Source organism: Triturus cristatus, chromosome 9 (genome assembly GCF_964204655.1).
Source record: "Triturus cristatus chromosome 9, aTriCri1.1, whole genome shotgun sequence".
Lineage (NCBI taxonomy): Eukaryota > Metazoa > Chordata > Amphibia > Caudata > Salamandridae > Triturus > Triturus cristatus.
Window position 1 is genome coordinate 251782884 of NC_140592.1, and position 13215 is coordinate 251796098.

General features: G+C 43.7%; 1 protein-coding gene across 3 annotated transcripts in view; it reads left to right on the top strand.

Annotated features, from left to right (window-relative positions):
- ATG7 (autophagy related 7) overlaps nucleotides 1–13215 on the top strand; it is a 1343349-nt gene that overhangs the window by 323694 nt on the left and 1006440 nt on the right. For all 3 annotated transcript variants that reach the window (XM_085624866.1, XM_085624868.1, XM_085624867.1), the window contains exon 14: nucleotides 1388–1546. In XM_085624866.1, the coding sequence (XP_085480992.1) occupies nucleotides 1388–1546 (159 nt within the window). The remainder of the gene's footprint in view (nucleotides 1–1387; nucleotides 1547–13215) is intronic.

Consider the following 13215-nt stretch of genomic DNA (forward strand, 5'->3'; position numbering starts at 1 on the left):
TTGTGGGCAGGAACTGGGATAACTTGAACACAAGCTCCATGGCACCTGGTTTCATTCGTTCAAGATGTGAGGCCTGGAAACTCCCACTGATTTATAACATATTTTGAATAAAAAAAGAATATAATAGTTATTGATTTATAATAAAATGTATTGTTACATTATATTTTAAATTCAAAATAGGTGATTAGCCAGTGGGAGTTTCCAGGCCTCACCACTTGAGTGAATGTACCTATGTGTGTACCTCAACAGCACCGTGGAGCTTGTGTTCATGTTTTAACTATTTTAAATAATTGTATTTAACATTATTTCTTATAGGGTTCTATTTTAAGTCTGTACCTTAATTCATTTATATTTTCTAATTTCTATGAGAATATTGCAGTACCAGTGGATGGCCATGTGTAGTGCTAAACTTGCTTCCAAAAGTGTAAGTAATTATAAAATTACCAGTTTGTGAATACCAAAAAGTAGTAAACTTACTCAAAAGTGTAAACTTACTCAAAGTGCAAGTTGTGAATTAGGCACACACTGTCCTGATTTCATACCTCAGGACTTGGGTATTCAAAATCTAAATCGAACTTTTTTGGACTAATTAGGTCTCTTAACGTGTGTCTGTCAGAGCTAGGCATTGTTTTATTGTGTATTATTGTTGTAGAATATTGTTATGTTGTCAACTGTCTTCTACAACTATATTCATGATGTGTGTGATACAGCCGCATGTTACGTTTCTTCAGAATACTACAGAAGTGCGGATTTCCTTTGTGAGCATTTGTAGCATAGTGCATTTGCTGTGTGTTGAATTGAAGGCTGCACCTGAATAATTTTGTTGTTCTGTCTGGATCTTTACATAGATTTGTGGAATTGGTGGTAGAAATATTTGAGAATAATGTTCTTCATTTGGACGGTTCTTTTTCTTTTCTTGATATTTTTCACTGCTTTTATGCTTGATGTAGTGGAGTTTGCCTTAGGCTGTTTTTAGGCTTTATTGGGAACATTGGTGTCCTTTTATAAAGTAGATATCACCTTTAAAAATTCAAGCAGCAGCACCTTGGTGAGCCTGATAAACTACAGGAAGACAACCTCAAAAGTGACACTGGCCGATCCCTATCTTATACAACAGGTACAACTAGGAGCTTCATCTAGGAGTATCGAGGGCCCTATTGCTGGTCCTACATAATTGATTGAGACCAATGAGGACTGCAATCATATTTATCAGATTGCTAGTGTTTGAAAACTTGCTATTTTTCAACAGGCTACACTGAGGTTTTTAAGTGATGTTACGTACTGCAGTGTGATAGATTACGAGCATGTGATGTCAATATACTTAGAATTACTGGAATATCTTGAATATTCAAAGTTAATATATTATGCTCTTTTTGCTTTTCTTCAGGGTTGGGGAGTTAGGCACATCACGTTTGTCGACAATGCCAAAATCTCATATTCAAACCCGGTTCGGCAGCCTCTCTATGAATTTGAAGATTGTCTCAGCGGAGGAAAATCAAAGGCGCCTGCAGCAGCTGGAAGACTTCAAAAAATATTTCCTGGTGTGGTGAGTACGTTTTAACATTTGGATAAATAAAAACCCTTAAACAATTCTGATTTGTGATTTGTATAGTTAAAACAATCAGGCAGTCAAAATAGAAACCATTGTTTCCATGGTATCACTTTAAAAAACATAATTTGATGTTGCTGTCTCAGGCAAGCTTTGTTCTTGATGTAATGTCGTTCCTTGTTACAGCTAATAAATACAAATGTTTTTGTTAAAAAAGAGCAATCGTCAGAAGAGGTTGTACGGTACTCGTCCTTGGCAGTAGTGCCATATTCCAAGAAGGTTACAGACAATGAAAGGATCATATTAGAAAGCATTGATTGAGGGATCCTGCAGTAGTGCTCCCCAGCTTCCCAGGTAACCAGTACTTAGCGCCAGGACACCCAAGGGTAATTGCGTGCTGTATAAGTGCAAATAACATAACATAACCTCAAATTCAGCTGTTGTGAACTATACACTTCACCGTCCTAATTCAGGTAGATGATATTGAACAATATAATTTCTTTGGAGTCAGGTGCGCATTTCTGTTTCGCAAGTACTGCAAATTGAAGCAGGACTAACCATTCAATTGAAAGAAAGGCACTTTGTTTACTCAGCCACTCTGCCTCATCCTTTTTTACGATGGATGAACCTTGAGAGCACATTGAACCACTGGTTCTGATTAGCAAAGTTTCTTCTAGAGGAGCATTTGGATTGTACATTAAATGACCAGCTCAGTTTTCTGTTTTTACAAAGATTGGACCTGACCTAAATCTTGGAGATGCACGGAGCATTTTTTTAGATGTTCACATGCAAATAGAGCTCACAGTCATAGGCCATGTAAGAAGAGGTGAGGGAGTTCAGAAGGTGAAAGAGCAATAAAGATAACTTCAGTTTTGTTTTTATCTTGTCACATTAGCTGTGCAGTCAAAGCCAGAGGACAAATGTCAAGCTTTGCCTTCTGACAATTCGCTCCTTATTCTTTTAACACTTCAACAACAAATTGAGAAGGTTTTGTGAACTGCACTATGTGACAACCTTGCTGGGGTTCAGAGAGACCAGGAGTGTGAAAGGAAAGGCTCCGGATTTTTTTTTTATCCCATAACAAAAGTTAAACACCTGTACATTAACTCGGCAAATATTTCTAAATATTTCAGCAGTTAGGAAAAACTCAAATTAATCACATTTCTTTGTTCCCTTCACAAATCGAGACACTGTACTTGGTGATACTCAAATGATCGCTGAAACCCACTTTCCACTTGTCATTTGTGTGATGAATAGTTTAATTAGTAAAATTGCATTTGTGTAAATTTAGTGGCCATTTGAATTTCAAATGTGCTGTCTATAAATGACAGTGCGTCTTGACACTGCCCATGAGACTGCAGAAGCAGCCAGGTGTGGTCGTGCCAGCGCTCTTTCCCATTCTCCTCCCATCCTACTTAGCTGATGCTCAGCCCCTGTTCCATGGGTGACTGTGACTGCGGCACGGTGTGCTTCTTGACCCCTGGAGCAATCTTAGGTCCCACAATTTCAGTCTAGTTTGGTCTTCACCATTGCCTTGGTGTGCCCTATTTTGGCCGCCTGGCTCCACCTGGCTACATCTTTGCCCTCTTTTCCCTCACAACAGCAAGGTGCAGTGCTGGCCACTGGGGGCTCTTTAGGGTTGCTCTTTGTTGATCCTCTGCCCCGTTCGCTCCCTCTGTGCCCGCCCTACCTGTCAGATTGTGCTTCTTGTTTGGGACTGCACCAAACTGGTGGCGGAGGACTTTTGGTGGGTGTGTCCATTGCAGGAGGCACTACTGGGGGTAGTGTTGGTTGTTTGGCACTGGAGGGCTTGGGGATGGCTCTTAAGGGGTGAGGGGAAGTGTTCTGCTGCTGTGTGCCATTGCAGCTTGCAGCTGAGGGAAAAAGGTAAGTGGTGGGACTGGTCGTCTGTTGCAGCAGTCCCAGGTTGGCGTGAAATAGCAACACTTCCTTGATGTGCTGTACAGCAGAGGGATTTAGCGTATAGGCTGCCCTGGTGTGGCTTGTGATCTGGGGCTTGAGTGGAGTACGAGAGATTATTACTGGCTACAACTTCTGTTAATCCTCAGTGTAATTTGGTGCTCATTCCCACATGTTAGGAATAGACGTATTCAAAAAGGTAATTGAATTCCAAACAGACGAACAGACTATTGATTTGGAAAGCTTGGCCCTCATGGAAGAAGAGAGAAGGTCGCCTCCAAACTGTAACTGCTGTCTTGAGCAAACACAAAAGGAGGAGGAGGTCCCTGGGTAAAATAGCAGGTTTGTCTGATGGGTACAAATCACTGCTTTAATTTCAGCAAAAAGCATAACTGCTCCAAAGCCTCTTCACTCAGCCCCATTGCTAAAAGAAGTAGCACACAAGGAGCAAATCAGCACCCAGGAGGAACAACAATTTAACTTGGAAAACATCCATCGTATCAACCAACCTCTTTGTCTTACAGTCAGTGCATCTATTATGAGCTGGCAAAATGTTCAAAATTCCCATCGCAAATGTAACAGAAAGGAGAGTTGTTTAGAAGTAAACTCTCCCATTTTTGACTATTTCGGACCAGTCAGTCGAGGATTATGGCAATATGGGCGCTCCCATAAAGACCAGTTAGGAATTGCACTTAAGTGTTGCAGAGAACTTGTTTGCTCCTGTGAAAAACAGCTTGAGTTCCCCTCAGGAACCAGAAGTACCCTCAAATTTGGCAACTTGCAAAGCTGTCCTTGACTCCCTTGACGCGGCAGTGAAGGTGATAAACTTGAAATCTGATATATTTGATCTTCAAGTTGACATCTTGTAGAACATAGCAACAAATATGGCAGGATTAGATAATAAGTTGAACCGCCTGAAAAAGCTTATTTATTAGACAAAGACAGAATCAATACAACCTAGTGTTGCTCCACGGGCAGAGTCACGACCCGCGACGCTGCCCGTTTCCTTCTCGCCAGCCGCGGTGCTGCCGGCGGCTCCCCTCCTTCCTCTTCGGGTGCACTGTAGTGCGGCACGGTGGCCAGCTGTTGCTGTGTTGGCATCACGGAAAGGACCCGCGATGCCTGCTGTGTTTCTCTGTCGGACACACCGCAGACTTGCGCGGCGGCCCGTCCTTTAAATCAAAGGCACCTTGGAATACCACAGTTCCCAGATTGGGACTGTGGTTTCCTGTGTCTTGACATTTCACTTACCTTCGTGGTTATCTCCTTCCCTGAGGGCCATCTTGTTGCTTGTTCCTCCTACAGTCTTGCTCCCAGAAGGCATTGGAGAAAAACTATCTCATCTTTCTAACATAGTGACCTTTCTACTTTACACTTCACTCCTTTTCCTTATCTAAAATGGCAACATCTCTCCTTACTGTTTTGTCACTTCCTGTTCCTGCATGTCACTTCCTGTTCTTTTACATCACTTCCTGTTTCTGTATGTCACTTCCTGTTGTTTCTGTATAAAAGGGACGGGACCTCGCCTTTTCTTGCGTTGCAACACTCCTTGTTCCTACTGGTGTGTCTTCGCTCCTGTTGGTTCCCTGGGTCCAGTTTTTGGTGTTCCTTTCCTTCTGCTGGTGCTCTGTTGTTCCTTGCACCCTCTGCTCCAGTTTGGCTTTCAATATTCTCCTGGTTCTTCTTGGGTTCCTGGTCTTACAGTGTTTTCTGGCTCCTTATCCTATCTTTCATTCCTGGAGTCTCATTATCATCTGCGGTTTTTCCCTCTGGGGTTTTTCCCTCTTGGGACTCCTTCTGGAGGGCACTGGCTGCTTAGACTTTATCATTGTCAGCAGCACCATGGCTACCATAAAGTGTCGCCCCCATCTCAGACCAACCAGGACTTACAAGAGACGAAGCCGCGAACCATCCCAACGACTCAAGCCTGGTAAGAAAGATACCAAACCTGACACCTAGAAATTCTTGTTCATGCACCCCAGTAATCAACAAATTAGAAGTTCTACGGAATATTCTAAAAGCACTGGTAGGGGAAGTGAGAGTTGTAACTAGAGCGTTCACCCCACTGCGATAAATAACATGGGAGACGAACCTATAAAGTTAATATCATTGGGGTAGAAGATTGTCCTATGGCTGAGCAGGGTAAAGATGGTAAACCCAGTTGTAAAACCCTGCACAAAAGCATAAGTATAAAAATGTTACTTTAAAAGTTGAATATTGTTCACTTGACTCTAGTACATAGCCCTCGGGACATTGAGGAACTTATTGAAAAAAACTCACAAATTTGATAGAGAAGGAGCACAGTGATGGGGTCTGTAATGAAAAAAGTGATAGAATTATTTGAACAAGACCATCCCCATTAAACTCCGCAGAGAATGTATCTAAGCCATTGTCAAAGCTTGAAAGGAAAAGACAATGCAAGGCTCATGATAAAAAAGACCTCTCTTCACTGAATATAAATGAACAGGCTAAAGGTCCTAAGCTTTTTCTGATATTCAGTGCAGTCGTCGAAAAAACTCCCTGACATTAACTCAATCGGGACATTCAAATCCTGATCTAAAACTGCAGGTTTTGCAATTACGAAAGGTGCAGGGGGAAAAGGATGAAATGCAGGTGGCTAATTCTAATGCATACTTCACAGGAGAATAACCTTGACCAAATTTATGGTGCAAATGCACCCCTTCAAGTAAGGTAGTCTCTTTGATAGTGAATCACTCTGACACTATTATTACGACTAAATATTCAGAGTTTTGGTCAATACCTGCTTGTCAGCCAATGGAGCAGCAAATTTATAGAACTCTGCCGCCAAAGGAAATGGTGATGGACCATTGCTTGGCTCTTGTGGAACCAAAGCAATTACAGGAAGTGAAATTACAATCTCAACTCAATATATCGCCACTGCACTGGTTTAAATGTCCAGTGCCACGAAAATCTGGCAAATGTAGCTCGCTTATACAATCTTGTAACCTAATGTTTCAACCTTTATACAAGTCTAAGAGTAAATTTGACATTTTAAATAGGAGCAACATCTTGAGGCTTTTGAAAGCAATTAAAGCCCAGCTCATATTAACACAAGTAACATTGAATCAATAGAGTTTACTCATATGAGGCACCCAAATGGGAAGGAAATTACTGTGGTAACCTGGTCTTCACTCAAAGTTTCAAAAGAAGTATGTGCGCAAAAAGTTCAATTACAAACTTGGGGCATCGAGTTGTGGCCAGATGAAATTCCCAAGTATCCTGAAGTACTTCTGTCTTCAACATAATATGACTAGAATTCACCTGAGCAATGGCCTACTTGAGGGAGTAATCTGAATTGTGGTCTCTTGTGATTGGCTTAAGGCCCTGAAAATAATAAGTACAACAACCACTTACCTATAAAGATCTGCTTGGGGGACAATTAGCCCAAATATTTCACGATAGATAGGTGATAAGGGGAACTATTGACAAAAGTCAGTTTCAAGCTCCCAAAAGTTATTAAAAATATGTTTATGGAATCTTGGAGGTCGGTCTCGCTTGTTAGTAGATTGCAGATGTCACAAAAATTTGGCAAAACGTTGACCTCTTAGTTTTCCACGAAACATGGAGCAAAGAGTCTTGTCCGTTATTATGGTACATTTAATATTTTGTACCTGCAATAAGAATATGTAATAAAGGTCGGCCCAGGATGGGGTAAATTGCCAATTATGTAACATCAAATTTAAAATTAAAATCTGTCTGCTTTAATATGAACTCAAAATGGTTGCTGGGGATAAAGATTAATAACTGGTCAGCCTAGCACCAAGGATCTCCTTTGATAATTCTGATCGTTTACAATAATCCTCAAGAAACAAGAAAAAAGATGGCACAGGACGTTCTCAAGAAAACCATAACTGACCTAAAGTTGTTCTATCCAGTGGCTTATTGGGTGTTTTTATTTGAATCTATTCTCTGACTTTGAGGAGTGTGAATACTTATTGCAAAATCTATCAATCTCTAATTATAGAGAAACGGCGTGGCATATTCTTGTTCCAGAAAGCACTATTCCTCTAAAATCCAAAATGGAGTAACTCTCTCCTGGAGATTAGGATCTGACTAAGCCAACCTACTGGTGTGGCTAAGCTTAACTAACACTCCCCTTCCAGTCCCTCTGCTAATTCACACACAATGGCTCCTGTCTGGCTGGGGGTACAGGATGTGGGGTGAGCCTGTGTCCTTTCCTAGCTGTCATTCCCTCTTTAAAGACCAGTTTGGCTACCCAGCCCCCTCCTTGCCTTTTGCTCTGCAGCTGCAGATCTCCTCCCACCAGATGACCTTTGTCACTGTGCCGCCCACTGCAAACCTCATCAGAGCAGTTTGGATCAGCCTGCCAAAGACTAGCCAATCATGAGAGGCTGCTGGAAGGATAGATGTTAGCACTTCAGAAATGCAAGTTCTGTAACTTCTTTTCCGTGATAGTTTGAATAAATCTAACCATGGCAAGCCGTTGGCTTTATTCTATCATTTTAAGTCTTTGAAGTGTTATTTTAGCTCACTCCTATCAGTAGTCAAATTTTATTGGCAGTTTATCCCTCACTATGGCATATAAAACATATTTTATAACATCCCTTCTTGTAGTTACAGGGCACCCTATCCCTGGGGCACCTAAGGGAGACCGTAGGGGTGACTTCTATGTAAAAATAAGGTAGTTTAAGACTTTGGAAGTACCTCTAATTCCAAAGTCGAATTTGCATATAAGTTTACTTTAAAAGCAGCTTGCAAAGCAGGGCTGGCTTTTAAAGTGACAGCAGGCAACACAGCAGTGCACACTTGACTGCATTAAATCTACTGGGCCTCTAAACCTATATGCATTACCATATACTAGGGTAGGTTGTCAGTACCAATTGGAATTATACCTAATTACCATGTACTTTTAATCAGAGCACAGGCCATGGGTCTGGTTAGCAGAGACCAGGGCACAATCATGAACAGCATATCAACAGGGAGCAACCAAGCGAACAATACAAATATACTAGAGGATGTCATGATTATCTATATCAAACAACTCTACAATAATAATTTTTAGTAGCGCATGACCAGGGGTCAGTTGAAAATGTGAATGAAGCTCCTGACATCATCTTTAATGGTAACCAAGTTCACATTGTTATTATGAAGTCAAAAAAAGAGGTTGTGCCAGCTCCTAATGGATTTTCGCAGGCCTCTTTAAGGAAAATGTGAAATTTCGGGCTGAAATGTTGGCTTCCCTTTATAATGTTTGCCTTTGCACAAATTAAATTCCTGACTCCTGGAGAGATACAGATTTACATCCAATTTTAAAATCTGTTCACCCAGGAAATACGGCAAATTATAGGCTAATTGCTTTGGTGTATATAGAAGCAAAACAATGTGCATCTTTGTTACGGAAAGATGTAGAGGCATGGGCTGATCATCCTAAACTTATCCCAGTAGAACAGATAGGCTTTAAAAAAAAAAGTGGTACGTTTTCTTACTTGACTGCTCTATCTATTGTTATTGAAAAGTTCCATGTGGGAAAGCCTCCAATGTATGCCTGCTTTATAGATCTAAAACCACCTTTGATAGGGTCCCAAGACAAAGGCTTTGAGCTCAGCTAAAAGAAATGCCTGTCTACGTTGTCGAGGGCAATTGAAATGTTATACACAGACACATGGGTTGTAGTGAAGTTGAGAGATGGCACTACTGTCTTTAAAAGAGTCAAAACTCATACTGGCTTAAACAAGGATGTGTCTTGGCGCCCTTATTATTTAATCGCCTTTCATCATTTCTCAATTAGATGGTCATCCGATTACAAAGCTCCAATATGCAGACAATAATGTACAGTTAAGCAAGGCCTTCTGGAACTTCAGAGGATGTTGACATCCCTTGCTTTGTAAATTAAATTAAACAAAATAGTAATCAGTCTGAAAAAGACAAATGTGCTGACCTTAGCTAAAAGTTTTTAAAAAAGCGAGTGATCTGTTAGTCAGATGAAAAGTTGGAAATGGACTTAAGCTACACTTTTTTGGAAGTTAAGTTTGATAATTGAGGTTCTTTTAATCTGCACCTACAAGGAGTAATGTTGAAGTATAAACCTTGTTGTAGCATTTGCTACGCTTCAATAGAAATTAAGCTCCCCCTAATCTGAACCCATTCTTAGACTTATTAATTGCAAGCTTCTCCCATCTTTGACTTATGGATCTGAAATCTGCAAAGAGAAAGACACAATATTGCAGGATTCCATGCAAGCGTCTGTTTTTAAGCAAATGTTTAGATAACCAAGGAACACCTCGCCAGGCCAAGTACGCCTAGAGATCGGGCTTGTGTCACAGCAGTTAGCCCAACGAGGCGCATATATTAAGCTCTGCAAAAGGATGAAGGAGGCATCAGAAAGTACATTGGACTACCTCATATGGGCAGAGATGGTGCATCCAAGACTGGACAACCTTTAGCGCAAATATTTTGAATCTTCATTAACTGAGTTGGATCTGGATGAACTATGGTCTACAGCTGCCTGCCCTGACGTTTTCAAATGGATTCAAACGGATGGTAAGCAAAAGTGTAAAATTATACTCACCACTATTTAATAAAACTGTTTTAGCCATAAAAGCTCATGGTTGGATTGTTTTAAATTCCTATACTTTACCGGTTTCACAACAATACCAAAAATGATTTATATAGTTAACTTGAAGGAAAAAGTAGGTAGTATGGGTAATTTTCCGTCAAAAGATTTTATCCCCGCTTGGAAATGCACTCCAGTGGACAGAAAATGCAGATTTTGCGGTTGCATTCAAGAGTCATTGTTGCACATCGTATGTATATGCCCAGTGTTGCTTGATGTACAAAGGAAATTGTTAAAACTGTGCTCAAACCAACTTCATACTAGGTCGTCCAGGCAGGCGCTGGTTCAGAGCCTGAACCATATTAATTAAGCTCTCTTGTAATTTGATTAAGAATTTGGACTATTTTTATAAATTACTGTTGGAACTGGCCCTTTCTGCAGGGTTATCCCCAAACTTTTTGCCTCCCTCCTTTATTTTTTTCTGATATGTTTATAATGATTTTATCCGGAGGAAGTGGTGCTATCAGTGGACATTGAAAAAGCATTCGATAGTGTGGAGTGGCCGTATCTGTTCCGGGTGCTGAAGGAGTTCGGACTGGGCGATAACTTCGTGCGGTGGACCAGACTGTTATATAGCTCGGGTTCGCATGGGGCGCACTATTTCGGCGGCCTGTGAGGTGACGAGGGGCACTCGTCAGGGCTGTTCATTGTCCCCGCTGTTGTTCGCGCTGGCAATTGAACCCCTGGCGGCTCATGCCCGACAGGGGCAGTGTTACGGGGGCGTCCGGCTGCGGGAAGAGCTACATCACATATCGCTATATGTGGATGACCTCTTGATGTTTCTGGCCGATGCGGGGGGCTCTCTGCAGGGCGCCAGAACCCTACTTAGGGAGTTTGGTCGATTGTCGGGGTTACAGGTGAATTGGGCTAAGACTTGCCTGTTTCCCCTGTCCCCTGGCGCCCGGCTGACTTTGGAGCCCACAGACTTGAGGTGGGAGCCTGCCTGCTTGCCGTACCTGGGCGTCCGTATATTCCATGCCCCAGCTGACCTTTTCGAGGGGAATGTGGGTGCTGCGCTGAGGGGGCTCAAGGGTAGCATGGTGTTCTGGCGCACTCTTCCTCTAGCAGTAGCTGGGCGGGTCGCGCTGCTGAAGATGATAGCGCTGCCGAGATTACTATACTTTTTCCGCACTCTGCCGGTATGGATCCCGATCACCTTTTTTAAGAAGCTTCGGACTTTGCTGACAGGATTTATATGGGGAACTGGGAGGCGGCGGGTGGCCCTGGACTTTGAATGGTACTATCTGGCGGCGCAGCTGCAATGGCTGACACAGGCCGTGGCGCGCGAGTTTCGGGGCCCGGAGGGCCCGGGGGGTAGGATCGTTCTGCGGCATGTGCTGTCCTTTATTGTGCTTCGGCAGAGCCTCCGGCTGGGTCAGCTTACCCTCGAGGGGCGTACGCTCCGCTTGTGCTGGATTCGGAGTCAGAAGCGAGCAGGCTTCGCAGCCCCGTATGCCCCGGAGATTCCACTGGGCATGTGTACGGCCCTCCCTCATGGCGGGGATTGGTCGGCGTTGGCTGGTTGGGAAGAGCGGGGGGTTCACATGATTGGGGATTTATATAGGGATGGCGTATTGTTGCCGTTCTAGGACTTGCAAGGGGCGTATGATTTACCGAGGGGGGATTATCTTCTGCACACCGCCTTGGTGGCGGCGATCCAGAAACAATGGAGGATGGGGCTTTCGGAGCCCCCGATTTCATTGGGGTGTCAGTATGTCACTATGGCGGCGGGTACGTTCAAGGCTATCACTTGTCTATACGGGCGGCATCCAAGGTGCCGCCTATGGATGCCCTGAGGAGTAAATGGGAAGGGGATCTGGGTAGGCCCATTCCTGAGACGACGTGGGCGCAGCTGTTGCGGCGGGCCTGGAAGGGCACACGCAATGCCAGATTCCAGCTGGTCCAATTCTATACCTTACACAGGGCTTACTTAACTCCGGTTAAACTCCTGCAGTACTTCGGAGGCTCCCAATCGCCGTGTCCTCGGTGCAGAGTGGAGGGTGCCGATTTTGGTCATATGTTTTGGTCCTGTGTGGGACTGGGCTCTTATTGGGTAGATGTGGTGGCGTGCCTGAATCAAGAGACGGAGCGAGAGCTGGAGGCAGAGATGGGGACTTGCCTGTTGTTGTGGTTTCCGCACACCCACAAAACCAAAATTACAATCAAGTTTTACGAACTAGGATTGATAATGGCGAAGAGGGAGCTCACTATGCACTGGAAGGCTAGATCTGGGCCGAGCTTTCGGAGATGGAAGGCGAGCTTCTTGTCCTGGGCGGGGAGCGAAGGGACACTGCGCCTGCAGATGGCCAGACGCACGTCTAATGACAAAGCGCTGGAGGCGGCACGGGGGGAGCTCTGGTGGAAGGGCTTAGATCCTTGGAGGAGTTGAATGAGGAGGGTAGGGATCCTGTGGACGGGGATAGGAGTGTGGAACCCGGGGTGGGGCCCCCTGGGGCGACTGGGGAGACCGCCCTGAATAGGGCCATTTAGGTACACCTGTGGAGGACTCAGCGTTTGCACAATGTATTGGTAACTGTTGAATAGTCGTGGTGGGCGGCTGGGATCTGGATGGGGGGGCGGGTCTCCGGTCTCTTGAGAACAGTGGACAGGCTCTTTTGATTACCCTGGGCTCGGATTTCCCGTACCCCGGGTCCCTCCCAGCAGAAGTGAAGGAGGGGTTGACGCGGGCACACTGACAGGTGGGGGGGTGGGGGTAGAGAGGGTGGAGGGTTGGGGCATTAGGGTGGAAGCGCGGGAAGTACGGATTTCTCCTGATATGTACATTGAGGATTGAGTCCTTTATTTTTCTCGGTTGTTGGTTTCACTGCGCTGATGGAAAAATTTCATAAAAATATTTAAAAAAAAAAAAAATGTTTATAATGATTTTATGACTGGGCATACAGTAGGACATGTGCCTTAACTGTGTGGCATGTCCTGGTAGTGACAAACAGCCTATTTGGCTTCTCACTACTGTGAGGCTGCCCTCTCATAGGGTTGCATTGGGAATTCCCTGATATGTGCTTCAGTGGTAATTTCTAATAGGAGAGGGGTGGCGTGGCCATGTTTGGTATGATTGGAATAGTAATAATAAATCCTGCTTATTGGTGAAAGATGATTTGTTATTACTATGTTAGAAATGCCACTTTTAGAA